This window comes from Nelumbo lutea, chromosome 1, assembly GCF_056320005.1.
Source record: "Nelumbo lutea isolate HS-2025 chromosome 1, American lotus-T2T, whole genome shotgun sequence".
NCBI classification, from domain to species: domain Eukaryota; kingdom Viridiplantae; phylum Streptophyta; class Magnoliopsida; order Proteales; family Nelumbonaceae; genus Nelumbo; species Nelumbo lutea.
This window is the reverse complement of record NC_142684.1, coordinates 22676926-22695259: the sequence shown is the minus strand read 5'-3', so window position 1 is coordinate 22695259 and position 18334 is coordinate 22676926. Positions and strand designations below refer to the sequence as shown.

The following is an 18334-nucleotide window of genomic DNA, read 5'->3' as shown; positions in this document are numbered from 1 at the left end:
CCAAACCGAAACTGACCCAACTTGGTCGGGTTGGGAAATTGCTGAACCAAGGCTAACAGGAAAATACTAAAAAACTGACAACTCAAGTCAAGTTAGGTTGGGTTGGTCAATTTCATCAATTTCATTAGTTTGACGAATCATCCTAACTGAAATTAATTATTATTATTTTTATATTGCAAAAAAATTATTAAAAAATAGTATATAAAATATAAATAATTATAATATAAAACAATTGTATACTCTTATGTATTTATATTGTTTAGCTTTTGCTTAACAAAGCCCGTACACTACACGAGTCCCCGCTAATTTTTCATTATATCACAACAATATCTAAAGTTGACTATGAGAGAAAAAGTAACTTATATTGCGATGTACACTGGCCTCAAAGGCCTAGCGCTATTACATAACCACCAACCATAGGGCCAGAAATGATAAGGGGCAGATTCCTTTATAAATGGGGTTTGTCTCTTATCCGATGAAAAAACTTGTACTAACCATTCTAACAAAAGAATTTTTTTCAATCAAGACAAAAGGATCAGCTTGATGTACATGTGCATGTGTATGTGTGCTAGAGAGATTGCAATATGCTTTAACGATACTCAAATTCTACTTTTAACTTGCCTGACAAATAAGTTGCAATTTGACTTCATATAAGTAACCTTGTTGCAACTCCACCAAACACTAAACAGATCTCATAATTGGTCTACTATCAAAGGCGAAATACTGGAATTACAAGAATCAGAGCTCAAATATATATACAAATGAAGTGCGGCTCTATTGGATAAAGAAACAAAGCTGCACTTACACTGATGACAAACCAACTACCGCCGTCAATCATTCCATTTACCTGTGATGAGCAAAAGAGAAAATTACTAGATAACAGAAATGGGTAAAACAAAAATAAAGAACAGAAGAAAGAGGCTAATAAAGATACCTCAGAGAGTCATCTACTTGGAAATCAATCTCTACCAGTACATAGTACAACACGTTCAACAAAGAATCTGATTCCATTTAATTTCAACAAGTCCAAAACTGTTGTTAAGTCTTTCATCCATACCACTCCCAGTCCAGACACAGTCATATTTATGAATCAGCCTCTTGAGAAATCAATGAATAAGCAGTTACTAAAAATCCATAAAAGAGGAATAATCAAAAAATCAGGTTTACAATTCCACTTAGGAAGTTCTATTAACTTCCAAAAATACCAATCTTCTGTTACCTGCATCCCCATCTCCCTTGGCAGCTTTGATTTCCTTGGCACTCAAGCACCCTGATGGTAGGAAGGCTTTTTGAGAAGGCAACTCAGCAATGAAAAGTAAAGTTTGTGCCCAGCCAGCATATTTTCCAAATTTGCTCACAAATGCCTCAGCCACACGACCGCAAAGCTTGGGGGTAAGACGTGCACCTGCAAGTTCTGGAATGAGGTATCGAGTAGCAATCTTTTGCTCAACCCCATTAAAATGAACAATTGCAAATGAGAACTTGATGAGGATCACTGAGCATAACAGTTGGCAAGATGCAGCTTTATCATTGCCAAAAAAGAAACTATGCACACATGAATCATGACATTCAACAATAAGCTTTATAACCTTAGATCATTGAACTTGCCAAAGCAGACACACACACAAAATTCTTTACTCCACCACCCACCCTCTAAAGAAAGAGGCTAAGTGAAGCCAAATGACAATAAAGTTGCATTTGGATTATCAGCTTTATTTTCAAGGCCAGTTGGTATGGGATATTGGCTTTATTTTTGGGGCCAATTGACATGGGAAACTCTTTGCAGGCTCAGGCTGAATTATTGGCACAACTAAGGTCTTCGATTAGCAAAGCAACTGGGTTATAGACAGGTGGAGGTAGAAACTCCCTTAGGATTGGGGACCCAAATATGCTTATCAGGTTTAGTGGGGTCCAAACAGACATCCTGAAGGAGTTGCAGAAGATCCATACAAGCAGAAAGTTTGTTGTCCCTAAGCCCTCTAAAAAAACCAAAGTCCCACGGGATGTATTGAAGGAGCAACAAATCATAATACACACCCATTTTTGTACAAAGAAACCGAGTATAAGGAGGGGAAGAGCTCCATTAACAAACAAGAACCAACCCAATATCCTCCCAGAATTTAACAAAAGCCCTAGAGCAAACATCGTACCTAACGAAACGAAGAAAGTGAGGCAAAATGCTATGAACCGCTTTCCAAGGCAAGGCCAAAGTAGCTCTGGTAGATACACTTGCATCCTAACCATTTCCCAACCTTCCATGTATGCTAACTATTACTTCATGTCACAATTTATCTCTTGCCACCAGCCACCTCCAAAGTCGTTTCCCTAACAGAGCCCTATTCTTTTTATCCACACTAACAATACCCAATCCACCTTGTTGAAGACTCTTACACACAACCTCCCACTTAACCAAATGATCCTTCCTTCCATCTCCCGGCTCCCACAAAAAATCCCTCATAATCTTCTCAATTTTCTTTGCTTCTTTTTGGGAGAATTCTAAAAATTGATAAGAAATAGATTGGTAGGTTAGCAAGTGTGGATTTAATCAAAGTAATCCTTCCTCCCAAAGATACATATTTCCTCTTCCAAGCTGCCAATTTCTTTGCACATTTCTCCACTATGGGGTTCCAGAATCTACTCTCCTTAGGGTTTGCTCCTAGAGGAAGTCCTAGGTAGGCCAGAGGCCAACTAGCAAAAGGACACACTAAAATATTTGCAACAAAGTTTAGCTTCTCTTCCTCCATGTTGGTTCCTACCATGCAATTCTTATCAAGGTTGACTTTCATATTAGAAGTTCAAACTTCTTCACCAGATCCTTCAAATTCCTTAACAAATTTTTGCTCTCCTCCCTCAGAAAATTATAATATCATCAACAAACTGTAGATGGGAGATTAGGACCCTCTCTCTTCCAACTTTCCAACCTTTTAATATAGTCTCCCTATCAGTGGACTAAAAGGTGTGCCAATTCCTTGGCAGACTCTTTGGCTAAGTAAGGGGTGGGAAGAGCTATTCTTTTCTGGGAAGCTTTGTACTATGAAGTAAACTTTCAGAGAGGGTTAAGAGATTTTACCCCTCTTGTTGTATCCTCTTTTTTAATCTTTTTATTAATAAAAGTTTCTATTATTTATCAAAAAAAAAAAAATTATAGTCTCCCTATCGGCCTTTAAGATCATTATGCTAAACATATCCGCTACTAGGGTGAAAAGAAAGAGTGAGAGAGGATCACCTTGCCTCAAGCCCCAACAAGCTGGAAAGAAGTCTCTAACAGTCGAGACCGGCTTCAGTCAGGGAAAATCCATGCCCACACCGTTCTAACAGCCTTTTCCAACCTTGCATTGGGAATATCTCTCCATGAAATAAAGCATGTAAGTATGGAGATATTCTCAATGCAAGGCAGTAAAGGCTGCCCGAACAGAGTTTGCCCTGACTGAAGCTGAACTCCTAACAGTCCCATTAACCAAAATGGAATAGTGACAAGACTTAACAAAACCTAAAATCCATTTGCATCATCTCTCCAAACCCACAATTTTTCATCACCTATATAAGGAAGGTCCAATCCACCAAATCATAAGCTTTTTTTTTTATTTATCAATAACACTTTCATTAATTCATCAGTAGAAAATTTACAAGTGGAAGACAAACACACTTATCTTCCAAGAGTCACAAAGAACTTCAAGAAAGGAAAGAAGAAAATACAAAGATACAAGGACACTAACATTACAACTTAGCCCAAAACAAGGAATCCCTTTCTGCCCCTTGTTTTGCTAAACTGTCAGCTGGGGAATTAGCTGATCTCTTAATCCAACATGTCTTAACTTCCATCTCCCGCACCAGCCATTTGAATTTCCTCTTCTCATTGTTATACTTCCAAAGATCATTTTGTTCTTTGGTCAGCCACCCTATCACCACCTCTGAATCCCCTTCAATTATAAGTTTCTTGATGTTCAATTCCTTAGCTTTCCGGGCTCCTTCCATAACTGCACATATCTCAACTCTAAGGGAGTCACCCACTCCAATTGGGCCTGAGAACATAGCAGAGATGACCCCATTTTCATCTCTAAAAACACCCCCGATCCCTGATTGTCCCGGGTTTCCCCTACTGCATACATCAAAGTTTAATTTCAAGAATCCACTAGGTGGGGGGGTCCAAGCCACACTCATTACTGACTTGGTCTGCGTGCAACTTGCAATTTCACCCCACTTCCTCAACATGTCATCCACAGTGTAATCTGTGAATATTTCTAGAGATTTCAGCAACTGTACCGCCCTAAACTGTATGATAGTCCTCAAATCTGCTGTCCCTCTCTGAGTTTCTGAGAATATCCTGGAGTTCCTTTCTTCCCACAGTGTCCAACATACTACAGCCCTTAGTCCTCTCCACATTGTCCTTCCCTTTTTTAACTGCCACCTGAAGAAGGAGGGGGCGAAAAGGCCCTGCATGTCTGATGGGGGATTCCAGCTGCATCCAAACAAGGAGAAAGCCCAATCCCACAACGACCTCGCGAAGTGGCACGACACCATTAGGTGAAAACCAGTCTCCCCATCTGCTTTGCACAGAACACACCACTGAGGTGACAAGCAAGTATTGGGTCTCTTCTTTTGGAGTAGATCACCAGTGTTGATTCTTTCTAGATAGGCTTCCCAACAAAAACTACCAACCCTAGGAGGTATAGCTCTGCACCATACCTCACCAACAGGAAAAGGGGACAGGGTAGGACTAGTGGACTGACTTAAGACTTTGAAGAAAGAAGCACAAGAGAAAATGCCATTGGGGTTAGGTGTCCAAATTCTAGAATCCGCCCTAGTGGGGTCTAAGACAACGTTATCAAGAATTGCAAGAAGGCTCGAAATACAATCGAAGTCTAAACCCCTCAAATCCCTTCTTAGACCCAAGTTCCACCAAATCCCAGAATTGGAAGAGGACGGGGTGATGAAAGACGAGATCGGCTCATTTTTCAAATCAAAAAGAGCGTACAAAGACGGAAACTGATCCTTTAGAGGGGCGCTCCCCACCCAGGTTTGTTCCCAAAATTTTATGGAATTACCGGAATTCAAGTCATACCTGATATTAGGAATGAAAACTGGTAGCAGGTCATGAATGGCTTTCCAAGAAGAATTGCTTGTGATCCTAGCTCTGATTCCAGCATCCCATCCGTTGTGCTCCAACCCATGAATACTTGCCACTATTCTAGCCCATAGCTTCTCCTCCATAGGAAACCTCCACAACCACTTCCCCAGCAGAGTCATATTCCTTCTCCTAATATTCCCAAGCCCCAAACCAACACACGACTTACTCCTGCACACTATTTCCCAGCTAACTCTATGATCCCTCTTCTCTTCTCCCGGCTCCCACTGGAAATCTCTCATTAACTGCTCTAATCTGTTAGCAATCTTCACTGGGACTTTAAACACCGACATAGCAAGCGTGGCCTTAATTAATGTAATTCTCCCGCCAAGAGAGAGGTAATTCTTTTTCCAGGATACCAATCTTTTTTCAAACCTTTCCATCACCGGGTTCCAGAAGCTCTCTCTCGGGATTATCACCTAATGGTAATCCTAAATAGTTCAAAGGCCACCCCGTGACTTCACACCCCAGCACTTCAGCACTCTCCCTGATCTCTCCCTCCTCCAAATTCACCCCCACTACATAGCTTTTCCCAAGGTTAACCTTCAAGTTGGACAGTTGCTCAAACAGTTGTATCACCGACTTTGAATTCCTAATAAACCTCACATTACCACCTTCACAAAACAGAATCGTGTCATCAACAAACTGTAAATGTGTGAGGGGGGTTTCCATCCTCCCAACCCTCCAGCCTCTAATGAGCCCCCTAGAATTTGCTCTGTGAATCAATTTCCCCAAAACCTCCGCAATTAAAATGAACAAGAAAGGAGAAAGGGGGTCTCCTTGTCTTATACCCCTATTGGCTGAAAAGAAATCTACCACTGTCCCATTCACTAGCACTGAATAATGACAATTCCGGACACAGCCCATGATCCCCTTACACCATCTAGCCCCAAACCCGAATTTGGTTAAAACTTTCCTCAAGAACTCCCAGTCCACCAAGTCATAAGCCTTTTCCAAGTCCAGCTTACAGACCACTCCCTTCTTCTTATCCCTCTTAAAGTTCTCCACAATCTCATTAGCAGTTAAAATCTGGTCTGTAATTTGTCTTTCACTCACAAAGCCCCTTGATAGTGTTCAATGATATCCGGAATTACCTTCTTCAGCCTCAAAGACAACACTTTTGCAATGATCTTGTACAAGCTATTCACCAAACTTATTGGCCTAAAATCCTTCGGGTGGGATGCATCTTTCTTTTTGGGAATTAAGGCTATAAATGTAGAGTTCACACCCGGATTGACAATTCCTCTCCTGAAAAACTCCTCAAACACCCGCAAGAGATCACCTTTCAAAATATCCCAACAATCCTGATAAAAAGCCATTCTAAACCCATCCGGCCTTGGAGCTTTTGTTCTATCCATAGAAAACACAGCCTCCTTGATCTTTTCTATATCAAAGCTTCTTTCCATCCTTCTCCTGTTCTCCACCCCTACATCTGGCCAATCCAAACCTTCTACCCACACCCTTCTACTCACAGGCCTTCTTAGAATAGATTTGAAATGCTCCACACAGGCCCTGGCAATCTCCTCTTGCTGTACTAAGTCAACTCCATCTACTACCAATTTGGAGATAAAGTTCTTCCTTCTCCTGCCATCTGCTAGAGAGTGGAAATACCTAGTGTTTCTATCTCCCTCTTGCAGCCATTTACACCGAGATTTTTGCCTCCAGCTAATTTCCTCCTTGTGCAGGCAATCCTCTAACTGTCTTCTCAATTCTCTCCTGAGGTCATTGTCTTCCTCTCCAAATTCTCCCCTTTCCTCTTTAAAGTCAAGGCTTTCAATCTTCTTCATCAAGTCTCCCTTTCTTTCTTCTTTCCTCCCAAACTCCATCAAGATCCACTCCTTAATTCTTGCTTTCAAGAATTGTAGTTTCTTATGGAATTTTATCCCCTCCCACTCCACCGACGGGTTACACTCATGCCACCACTCCCTCACTTTGTTAGTAAACCCTGGATGTAGTAACCACATATTTTCAAATCTAAAGGGGGTAGGACCTCCACACCTTCTTTCTTCCTTGCATAACACTATGGGCCAGTGATCTGAGGTCACCCTTGGGACAGCTCTAGATTGGAGATTTGACCATGTAAATGCCTTATGCGCTAGGGGAATCTCTTTAAGCTCAAAGGCATCCACAAAATTGTTAAACTTCCTCATGCTTTTTGTCACCCTCTGGTTAATCTTATTGGACTCTTCCGAGAACCTTATCACATTGAAGTCCCCACCCATGCACCAAGGCCCATCCCACAACCCTCTAACATCAACCAGTTCCTCCCGCAACTCCTTTCTCTCTCTGTAATCATTCGGTCCGTAAACATTTGTGAGCACCCACATATAATCATCCTCTTGCTGCTTAAACTTCATGGAAACCGAGTACTTTCCGATCAACTCCCCCATCCCTTCAACCACATCCCTCTTCCACATTGTTACAATCCCCCCGGAAGCACCCCACGATGGAGCCGCCACCCAGCTAATCCCCCTGGCTTTCCATACACTCCTTGCCCATTTGTCACTAAACTCCATTCTCTTAGACTCTTGCAACAGCACAATGTCTGGGTCATACCGTCTTATTACCTCTTTTATTGTTGCTCTCTTCTTCGCACTCCTAATTCCCCTCACATTCCAACTAAAAAAATCTTCATTCCGCTTCTTTTTACAGACCCCTTGCCACCTACCCGCTACTTTCCCCCTTTCCTTCTATCTCCTTTTACCTCGAGCTTCTTGTCTCCTTCTACATCTCTCTTTAGTCTCTCTACTTCACTCAACCTCCTCTTCTTTGTTATGATCTGCATCTTCCTCTTCTGTAAACTTTCTTTCAACTCGTTCAAATCCTCCAGCCTACAACCCAACTTCCCTACAAATTCTGCTATCGTGTCTTCTCTCACCGATTCCACCACCCCTACCCTTCCTACAGAATCCCCTTCATCTCTGTCCACCTGCCTTTCCTTCCTCTCCTCTATTCCCACCTCAGTTCTTTCCTCTCCAACCTTCATCCCCTTACTGTTACCTCCCTCCTTCCTTGCTTTCTCCCCGTAAACCTCTCCATCTCTACCCTCATTCCTGTCCCTCCTCTCCATTAACCCCTCCTCTCTTCCTTCCTCCCCTTCCCTCCTCCATATCAGCTGCCCTTCCACATCCTTAAACACTCTTTCAATGATTTCCCACACTTGTCCACTTCTATACCTTTCTTCCCGCACCTTCCCACTTCTATACCTTTCTTCCCGCACCTTCCAAGACATGGTACAGGAACGGAATCTAGAACCAAAGACACAGGAGACACATTAGTAGCACAAACCAAAATCACATGGTTACCTGGGACTGAAGGACAAGCTAGAATAGGACTGCTCCCGACCTCCTCTTGTTTCGAAGGTTGGTAAATAATTATCTTCCTGAGTTGGTTGGGGAGTACATCTGTCCTTTGGTCAACCTGGTGATCTTTCCACTCTACCCCTAGGTCACCCCTAGATAGCATATTCCTGCTCTGCTTCCGGTTCTCCCAATTTTCCCCTTCTGATAAACCTTGCGCACTCTGTGGTCTTGGGAATGAGATAATCCGATTGCAGTCTTCACCCTGGAATAATCTTGCAATATTCCACCCTTCCATATCACCTCCAGCACAGCTGCCTTCATCGTTTACACTGCCCATGCTAGAGCCATCGACAGAAAGGTCCTCCGGTTCACCATCGTCTTCACCGCACTGTACCCACCCTTCAAACTTCTCTTTCTTCTCTTCAGTTCTTCCCCTAGTGAAACTTAGCTCCGGCCTCTCTGAGAAGCCTTGCACGGGGCTAAGCACCTTCAAGCTGCGTCGGGAGACCCACTATAACGCCCTCTTCTTTCCTGGTTTCCGACACTGCGCACATTCCCCCTTTTGGCTCGCGGCTGGGGACGATGATAGACCGAAACCGAAGTCTATCATAGTCGAAACCCTAGTCACGTGTTTCTTTAGTGGCTCACGCGCCTTATAAACAATCTGGGTCGGGCCCGCTGGCCTGTTTGGGCATTTAAGAATACCCTTTGCAGCCCACATGGGCTTTTGCTTTGGCCCATTTGTAAGCACCCGCGAGCTCACGTGACTTTTAAGAAGGTCACGCGCGTCCAGCCCCGACCCCGGTTTGGTTCTAACAGGTTTAAGTTCAAATCTTCCTTGACCCAACCCCTTTTCCCTGTTCAGAACAGTCTTGGCGCTAGTTACAACCTGTGCAAAGTACCTGCCACCCTCCAGACTGCTCACTTCTTCCACACGCGAAAATCCCACCCCCTGCCTACTACCCTTTTGTTTCTCCAGCAAATGTTTTTCCATTTTAGTGAAAGTGCTTTTCCTATTTGAATCCTCCAACCCTTTCTTGCCACGCAGCTCTTCTTCTTCAACCTTCTCATCTCCCTCCATACGAGCCTCTTTCCAGAGCATCAATTCAGTGGATGAAGCCAGCCACACTGAGTAGCACTACCTCTCGACTAGCACCTCTATCTTCCGAGGTATCTCCTCATGTTTTACTCCATTCAATAAAATGGAAGCTGAACGAAGGTCTCCCCAAAACGCCCCTCCTAGTGATCCTCCACACATCAAAGCAATGGCTTCAGCAGTTTCTTGCTTCCACAAATGAAAGGGAAGACCTAGCAGACGCACCACCACTCCATCTTCAACAAAGAAATCTTTGGAGTTTGAACCCGGACACCATCTTTATACTATGAAATTTCCAGGCTTAGCTTGGATGTTTAAAGCCTCAACTTCTACTCTGTTCTCAAGCAAATCCAGCAAAGCCTTGTTCTTCTCAAAGGATGTTAAAACAAATGTGCTCTTCAACTTAAACCTTGTTGTTAAGAGATCTGCAACTTTCCTCCAGTCAAGAATGGGAGCTGAAGCTTCAACTATCAATTTACTTTCCCAATCCCCTCTCTGTATGTTTACTCCCATTCTGTAATTACCTGCCCCAGCTAACACTAAAGGAGTCTCTTGCTTAGTCTTGTTCACCATACTACTAGACCTGCTTATCTTCCTTTTTACTATTGCTTCTCTTTTTACACTCATGCGTTTCAGCAGTTCACATAAGGCGTCAAGAACTGACTTCCAGCCCTGACCCTTCCTTCTGGAAAGCAGATCATCTTGCTTTCTACCCTTGCCAAAAAATTTTGTCAAGGAGATAAAATAACCTTTAAGGTTTCTCTTACACTCTACAACAACCCTTCTTCCAGATTCTGAGAAAAGCTCTTTCCAACTATTTTGCTTGCCTTTGTTACTTGCACCTTCCACAAACTCCTTGAGCCCTTCAATTACCCCCAGTCCTTCTAACAGCACCATCCCTCTCTTTGCTTCCCTGATCTTCAAGCTCAGCTGACCATTTAATCTCTGTTCCTCAAATAGGAGTTCCTTAGATTCAATCTTCAAAACTTTTTTTCCAACGGCCTACCTCCACAAATTCTCCCATCTCAGCTCCTCCCCCTCTCCCCCTCTCACCCTCTCAGCAACCTTCTCTTTGCTTCACCCTCTCACCCTCTCACCAACTCAGACAATGGCACCAGATGAAAACACAGTTCCTCTCCCTCTCACCCTCTCACCCTCTCAGCAACCTTCTCTTTGCTTCACCCTCTCACCCCACCAAATCATAAGCTTTCTCCAAGTCCATCTTATACACAAAACCTTTCCTCCTTGATCTTTTCAAATCCTTGACACATTCATTAACAACTAGATTTTGATCAACTATCTGCCTCCCTTGAATGAAAGCCCCTTGATTTTGAGTGATAGCAGATGGGAGAACTAATTTTAATCTCTCAACGAGAGAACCTTAGCTAGGATCTTGTAAATGCTGGTTACTAGGCTGATTGATCTAAAGTCCTTTGGATGACTAGCATCAGTTCTCTTTGGAATAAGAGCTAGAAATATTGCATTCACCCCTGGGCTAAATTTGTGCTATTCTACAAATTCATTAAAGACCTCAACTAAGTCATCTTTCACAATATCCCAACAATCTTGGTAAAAAGCCATTGTAAACCCATATGGTCAGGAGGCTTTACATCTATGCATTAAGAAACTGCCTTCCAAATTTCCTCTTCTTCAAAATTCCTTTCCAACCAATTTGCTACCTCAGTCTCCACACAAGGCCACTCAATTCCCTCCAAACTTGTTCTTTCATTCAAAGGCCTCCTAAAAATTGATTTGTAATGGTCCAAAAAGATCATAGCAATTTCCTCCTGATTGGTTATCTCCTACCTTTCTATCTCTAAGTTGGCCACATAATTTTTCCTCCTCCCATTTGCTAGGGCATGAAAGAATTTTGTATTACCATCCCCTTCTTTAATTCACTTGCATCTGGATTTTTGTCTCCAACAAATCTCTTCCCTTAAAAGCACTTCTTGCATCTCTTTCTTAACCCTACATCTTAAAGCTCTTTCCTCCGCAACTAGAATCCCCTAAGCTTTTTTCTCATCTAGCTCCTCTAATTTAGACAAGAAAGTGATCCTCTACTCTTCCGAACTGCTCCCTATTGCATTTCTTAATTCTCTCTCTCAATCTCTTTAATTTTTTGTGAAACCACACCTCTTTCCATTCCACTCCTCCTTTCACCACACCTCTGCATTTCTCACAAAGTTTGGATGTGTAAGCCACGTGTTTTCAAATCTAAACGGGTAGGGCCATTTGTTAAGGTTTCTAAGCCTAACTTACTAAGGAAGTGATCCAAGGTGACTCTAGGTAAAGCTCTCGACACCAAGTTTACTACACGGGATTCCCAAAGTTCATTAAAGAGGAACCTGTCTAATTTTTTGTGATGTCCTACTTCCACAGCTATAGGAAGTTCTTGGTGGGTCATAGTTTGGTTTAAACCTTAGTTCTAATGTTCCATCATTTTCTTGGATTATGGATTCTAATTCTGTAGACTTTACAGGGGTTGGATTTTCTTCTGAATTTAGTGTCCATTTTTTCTGGTAATACTACATCCTTCCACATGATCGGCTTTGGTACAGTAACATTATTTTTTATGTTTGTTTGAACCAGAATGGTTACTCCTTTTTTTACACTCGTACCGAGTGTTAAGGCAAACTATGTTCATTACTTTGAAATACATCCTATATATTAAAGCTATATTCTCTAATCCAGGCTTCATGTTAAAACCTTGGGTTCGCACTCTTAAGATTAAGGTTGTACATACGCCATGGTCGGTTAGGGATACTAAAAAGTTAGGGAATGAATTAAAACATCCCAGGCCATCACTCAAGCTTCCTTCTATTCCGATAGTTGCATCTTTGAAGTTAATATGGCGAATGTCTTTTACACACACCAGCATAGCAGCATTTAGCCCTAACCTTGTTAAGGGCTTCACCGCTACTTGCAACAATCCAAGGTGTATGAGAAATTGCAATCTCTCTTTCCCGCTAGGGGATAGAAGTATTAATGTCCTTCACTGATTGCTACGGTCCTTTCTACCATTTTGACATTATAATCAACTTTTAAGCTGAAGGAACCGGACCTATACACTTCCCTAGGCATCTTAGGAATTGACCAATTCTGTAGTGATCTTTCTAAATTTTCAAAACTAACTTCTTCGATGTTTTTTATTGACATGGTTTTACTTGTGGAGTTCAAAGAGGTCATAGTATTATTGTTAGACTTAGATAAGGATCTTAATAATCTAGCCATGGGTTTTGATATCCTTGAAGCTAGTCAACAATCTGTTGCCCTTCAATCACTCAACTTGGGCTCTTACGACTTTGCCTAGTAGGAACAAGGGTTCTACCCTTGCTAATCCTAGCCAAAGAATTCTCGTTATCCTATAGAAGCTTGGCTTCGGGACAAATGGCTCTGATACCAAATGAAACTAGAAACTAAGAGGGGAAGACCGGAATATATATATATATATAGATAGATAGAGAGAGAGAGAGAGAGAGAGAGAGAACGAAGGAAAACAATGAACTGTAAAGCCTCTGCAAAGATAGAGTTAAGAGAGTATTAGCACAAATTGGCTATGGTTCATCTTATTTTGCAGCAAAAAGAAACAAAAAACGGAAACCAAATAAAAGTAGTAGCTTAGATGTTACCTCAAATTGAGCCAGAGTCTGTGTCTCTATATCTTAAATTCAGAGTTCAACAAGGAGGTCTAAAGAGAGGGAGAAGTAGAGAGCTGATACAGAGTTGTAGATTGTGCAATGAATGGAAGAGACATCAATGGTGGCATTGGCTTCAGGGTTCAGGCCATTGAACAATGACAAATGGATAGTTAGAGTATGGAGAGGTGACTGGTAAGGGAATAGGATTTGAGAGGAAGGACTAAATGGTTCAACAACAATGGAGGACAAGAGGGCTAGAAAGATGGAGAGGGAGAGGCAGAGAGTCAATGCAAAGTTGCAAATCGTGTGGTGAATGGAAGAGATGGTGATGACGGTCTTGTCTTCCAAGTTCAGGTCATTCAATGATGATGGAATATTTATCTCAAAGTATTGGCGAGTCAAGCTTGAATAGCCAAGTAATCGGCTTGGCTCGACTCAACTTGAATCTATCCCTACCTCCAACCCGTGCAAAAAAAAAAAAAAAAACACAAAAGAAAAACACCCTAAACCCAACCAACCATTTGATGAAATACTCAAACTCAAGCTTTATCCATTTTCTCATTGTGTCCATTGTCTAAACTAGATCTCTCATTTCTCATCTGAGAGACTTTCTTTATCTTCTTCACCTTCTTTAATCCCACTCCAAATACTACCAACTTTAACCTGGCAAAAGCTTTTGAAACTTGCATCAATCTTTTGATTGGTTTTCTATCTTCTAAATCTTCTTACTGCATTAGGACTTTTCTCCGTCTTCGTATAAACCTCCCTTTTAGCATTGATTCTTTCTAATTCAAATATTGCATTCTTTTTCAAAAAATTAAGCAGCACTCAAGCCATCTCTCCTAAACTTCCCCTCCCCGAAGTCTCCGACAATCTTCAGACTTCCAATCTCCTCAGTTCTCCCAAAACCAGAATTAGCCGTCTCAGCATCTAATATTAATATCCCCTTATCCTTCTCTTTCGACTGGATTCTAGATTCTTCTTCCACCTTCTTGAAAGCTTCCTTTGCAAAATCCCCCCCCCCAAGAAGAATAAGCCCAAAGTTTCACTGATCTTCACCTCTGTGTTTATCACCTTTTCCATATCCACAATTTTCTCAACTTCGTGAGTCTCATCTATTACTATTTCTTCCTCCTCTATAGCCAACGTTGCTCCACCCTCATCACCTAATTCCACATCATCTTGCAAAAGTCTGGTTCTATATTTTTGTTTCCTTTTATAGACTATTGATAATGACTTTCTTTTCTTCTCATCCTCCTCAACATTTGTCTCTACTGCTTCACTGACAACCTTGAGACCAATGTCTTCCAACTCAAGCCCTGCTTGAACTTCATCCCTCTCTATAACCCCTCTAAAGATTTCGTTTTCCACTGAAATGAGGGAAAACAAAGTTAATAGTCCACTGCTCTCTGGATTTCAAAGGTTCTGGAAAGTAGTAAATTTGCTTTCTGGTTTCCACCCCAATCCAAAAACAGCCCAAGTTTTATAACCATGGATCTTGAAAGTTGAAACTGACCAAAGCACACACATGCAAAACTCTATTACCCACCCACAAAGAAAAGAAACCCAAGGAAGCCAAACCTTGTCAAAGAAGTGTCGGGCATTTATGGTTTTGGTTCATTTAACAAATAGGCATATTAGAAGTTTTCTAGTGATGACATATAGGGACATGCCCACCCCACTCTCCACCTTTTAATCATCTATTTATAATAAAGGGCAAATGAAAGAGCAAACCTGCCACACATGTGTATCAACAGGGATGGCATGGTGTTGGTCTAGAGAGAAGAGAGCAATGCAAGCTGCAACTTTTGGTCCAATTCCAGGTAAAGTAGATAGAGCATCAACCACCTCATCAAGATCCAATTCACGAAGAGATGAAAGCCATTCTGCACCTCCACCAGGTTTGGATTGCAAAGCCTTAACTGTACCAACTATATACTTGGCCCTGTGTCAACAACATGGATCATTAAATAATGGTAAAGATAAAGCCAGCAGAAGAAGTCAAAGAGATGAATCATACAGAGACAGTATTATCATTCCTTTCAAGAATAACATCTGAATTTGCCCCCATTTTCTCCTTTCCTCAACGAGTCTACGCCAGGATTGTTTATTGTGCTGCTCTGAAGTTTCAACCTATCCTTCACCCCCTTTCTTTTGTAAACAAAACAGTGACTCTACCCTCGTTCTTTACTTCTTTCTCATTTCCTTACTCTCTATCATAAATTTGATGATATAAAATGATAGCCTTCTTTAGTTACCAATTTGATATTAAATTGCTCAATTGAATACTCGTCATATTAGTATTTTTTAAATGTTAAAATTAATATATTTAAGAATACTATATTCCTTTAGATATGAGGATTTGCCATCTTTGAGAAGAAATTAATGCTCTTAATAAAGAGAACTGCTATTTTTTAATAAATATTCATGCTGACTGGTATTTAAAACTAAGGAACTAACCAAAATTTAGTTTTTAGGTTTATAAAATTTTTATCACCTACACAATGCCTAGGCACCCCACAATCGCATAGACAGGTTGACAACTATGATCTCTCCATCTCCTTTTCTTTTGCTACTCATTCAAATTTTAAACCAGGAGTCTTTTTTTAATTGAAGAGGAGAAACCTTTCTTTTCTAGATCTTGATTTTCTTCTTTTCAGATTTCTTTGCATGCATTCCTTTCTCATTTGATGCTCACTGAATATTTTTTTAATCGATTTCTTATGCTCACTGAATATTTTTTGCAAGTTAAGGGTTGCTTTCCTAAGTTTTGTGTTCTAATATCTCTTAATTGTTAAGCTGATAGTATTTCATATTTTCAATGTGATCCATGTATTTACTTTTGGCACTGCTCTGTTTGTTGTTCGATGTATAATGCTAATAACTGCCATACCTTTTTAATTCTTAGACCTATTTATCTGTTAATTGTAGCATTGAAAGTTTTTGATGATGCACATAAGTGTATTATTTCTATTTGGCTGCTTAAATAATACATTTCCCCAGGCACCCAGGCATTGTCTAGGCACTTAAGTGTTGCCTGGGCACTTGCCTTAGAGTCAGCACCCGGAGTCACCCAAGGTCCTTGGCAACTGTTTTTCCCCTAAAGCAATATAGCTGCTAATAATATCAAAAATGAGTAGATCTCAAGTACTTGTACCTGCAATTGGTGGGACAAGATTATACAAACTTCAATAGAAGCTTCAGGCCTTAATCTCGGAATAAACATTTTTCGACGGCTCAGAATCAGCATGTTCAAGTAACAATCCTTAGCATTTTTCCTTTTATAATAGAAGGGTAAAATTCATCTGACAGAGATCAAGAATCAAGAAATTTGCAAAGCAAAATGATCAAAATAGAAAAATAACAGCTGAGTAAGCCTATTGATAAACAGATGATTGTCTTTTATTTTGTTAAGCAACATTGCCCACACTGAAGCATCTCCCATCTGGAACTTATTGCACATCAAACTCTAACCAACAGTGCTGCAGGACAAAATCTACTAAAGTTTGTTTCACTTCTTGTTCAAGTACTATGAGTCTACGATTAATGTCCTTATCTTCCTTAATACGTCTTACAGCATTAGGGACAAGAGAACAAATCATCGGAGACACAAATAAAAGACAGAAATATTTGACCCATATTGCAATTAACCAATTAGTTCAGTTCATAACAGCACAATCATTGATGCAAATGCACAATGCAAGGCACTAATTAATCAACAGAAGTAGTTTGCTAAGAGAAAGAAATGCTAATTAAGAAACAACTCTAATGAAACCGATGAATAAACAATTAGAAGGTAACTAACCTGTAACCAAAACCAGCCTCTCGAAGCTCCGCCTCTGACACAAGCGACAACCGCTCCAAAGACGGAAATTCATGGAAATCGAATCCTTCAACAGTTCCCAGATAACTGCCTAGAGAAGAAATGAAATCCACCATCCGGGTAATTCTCCCAATATTGTTATTAGAAGAACAGAGGAACTGAAAGAGACACTCAACAGGGTCTTGCCTGAGAACACGAGCACCACCCAGATGTGGCGCCAAATCGGCAAACCTGGTATCAGAAGCCGAGAACGACGCCCACATGTCCCCAAGCGAGATTCCCATGTTGAGATAATCAAGGAGAGCGGCTCTGGCGTCGGCTTCACCGGTTGTGGTCCGATGAAGGAAGTAGGCGACATCACCATTGCCGTCGTCGAGCTGCTTGAGGGAGAAGAGGTGGGACTTGACAACGCCTGTGTACTGAGAAGGGCCTGTTTGCTTCCATCGGAAGGTCTGACCAGTGGGGAATGTGAGGGGCAAGAAAAGCTCTGATCTTCCCAGGTTGAGGGTCTCCCATTTTAGAGTTGTTCTTGGGGCCTCTGCTGTGGGTGGTAGGGTTTCTTTGGATTTGGGATCGTTGAAGGTAGGGGTGAGGCGTCTTTTGGCTTTCTTGATTGAAGATGTAATGGAGGTGGGGTTCTTGCTCTGGTGGGTCTTTGGGGTGACTTTTGGGGTTGGAGGTGTTGATGGAGTGCATGGTTTATTAGTGAGTACCGGAGATGTCGTTGCAGGTCTCTGCCTCTTCATGACTGGCAGAATTCTTGGACACTGCAGCATCTGATGACCGACGTTCATTTCTATTCACCGCTACAGTATCCTAAATAAAAAGCACAAATACAGGGGCAATGGAGGCACCGGTACAAAGAATAGCTCACGTCCCTCGTTCGTTCATGCACATCTTCTTCTGTACCGAAAATTTTCTGTATCTAAGACTCCGATTGGAAAGAGTATAAATGCACATGCAAAATAATATAAAATATAAGGTTTTGCACTCTATAAATTTATAATTTTACTTATTTTAAACTCAGCTATAAGGGAGAATTCCCTATCAGTCCCCTTAATAGGTTTCTGTAATAACAGTCGTCAGTTAACTTTGGACATCTTTTTTTTTATTCGTTACTTCTAGATAAACCAATTTAAACAAAATTCATTTTGTTTACATCTTGATTCCAGTAAACTATATTGCCGTTCCACCTGATTTCAAGCAATCTTTTTTCTGGCTTGTGGAATGATAGACTACCGGTTAGGAATTATGAATCTATGAACGAACTACAGCATAATCAACAACTTGATCTAAACCCAGTCCAGGGAAGTGCTGTGAAGGCACACCATAAGGAGGGGTGCAATTTTC

The 18334-nt window shown here is 41.2% G+C and overlaps 1 protein-coding gene across 3 annotated transcripts; it reads right to left on the bottom strand.

Annotated features, from left to right (window-relative positions):
* Positions 1-585: 585 nt before the first annotated feature.
* OGG1 (8-oxoguanine-DNA glycosylase 1) lies at positions 586-17923 on the bottom strand. 3 transcript variants are annotated; one of them, XM_088964888.1, is made up of 5 exons: positions 16967-17923; positions 14896-15106; positions 1220-1405; positions 935-1097; positions 586-847 (listed from the first exon to the last, which is right to left on the bottom strand). In XM_088964888.1, exons 1-3 carry the CDS (start codon positions 17776-17778, stop codon positions 1355-1357), a joined length of 1074 nt encoding a protein of 357 aa, XP_088821014.1. In that variant the 5' UTR covers positions 17779-17923; the 3' UTR covers positions 586-847; positions 935-1097; positions 1220-1354. The 3 variants fall into 3 exon arrangements, with proteins under 3 accessions (XP_088821014.1, XP_088821013.1, XP_088821012.1); XM_088964887.1 differs by having other exon boundaries at positions 1220-1439; positions 16967-17907; XM_088964886.1 differs by having other exon boundaries at positions 935-1124; positions 1220-1439; positions 16967-17875.
* Positions 17924-18334: the final 411 nt, after the last annotated feature.

What these genes read in the sequence shown, in the direction of transcription:
- OGG1 (XM_088964886.1), bottom strand. Translation starts at nt 17,778, where the DNA reads ATGAACGTCGGTCATCAGATGCTGCAGTGTCCAAGAATTCTGCCAGTC. An exon ending in GAGGCTGGTTTTGGTTACAG is followed by an intron (nt 15,107 to 16,966) that starts GTTAGTTACCTT and finishes TTGTTGACACAG; the next exon opens with GGCCAAGTATATAGTTGGTA. An exon ending in CAAGGGAGATGGGGATGCAG is followed by an intron (nt 1,125 to 1,219) that starts GTAACAGAAGAT and finishes ATGGATTTTTAG; the next exon opens with TAACTGCTTATTCATTGATT.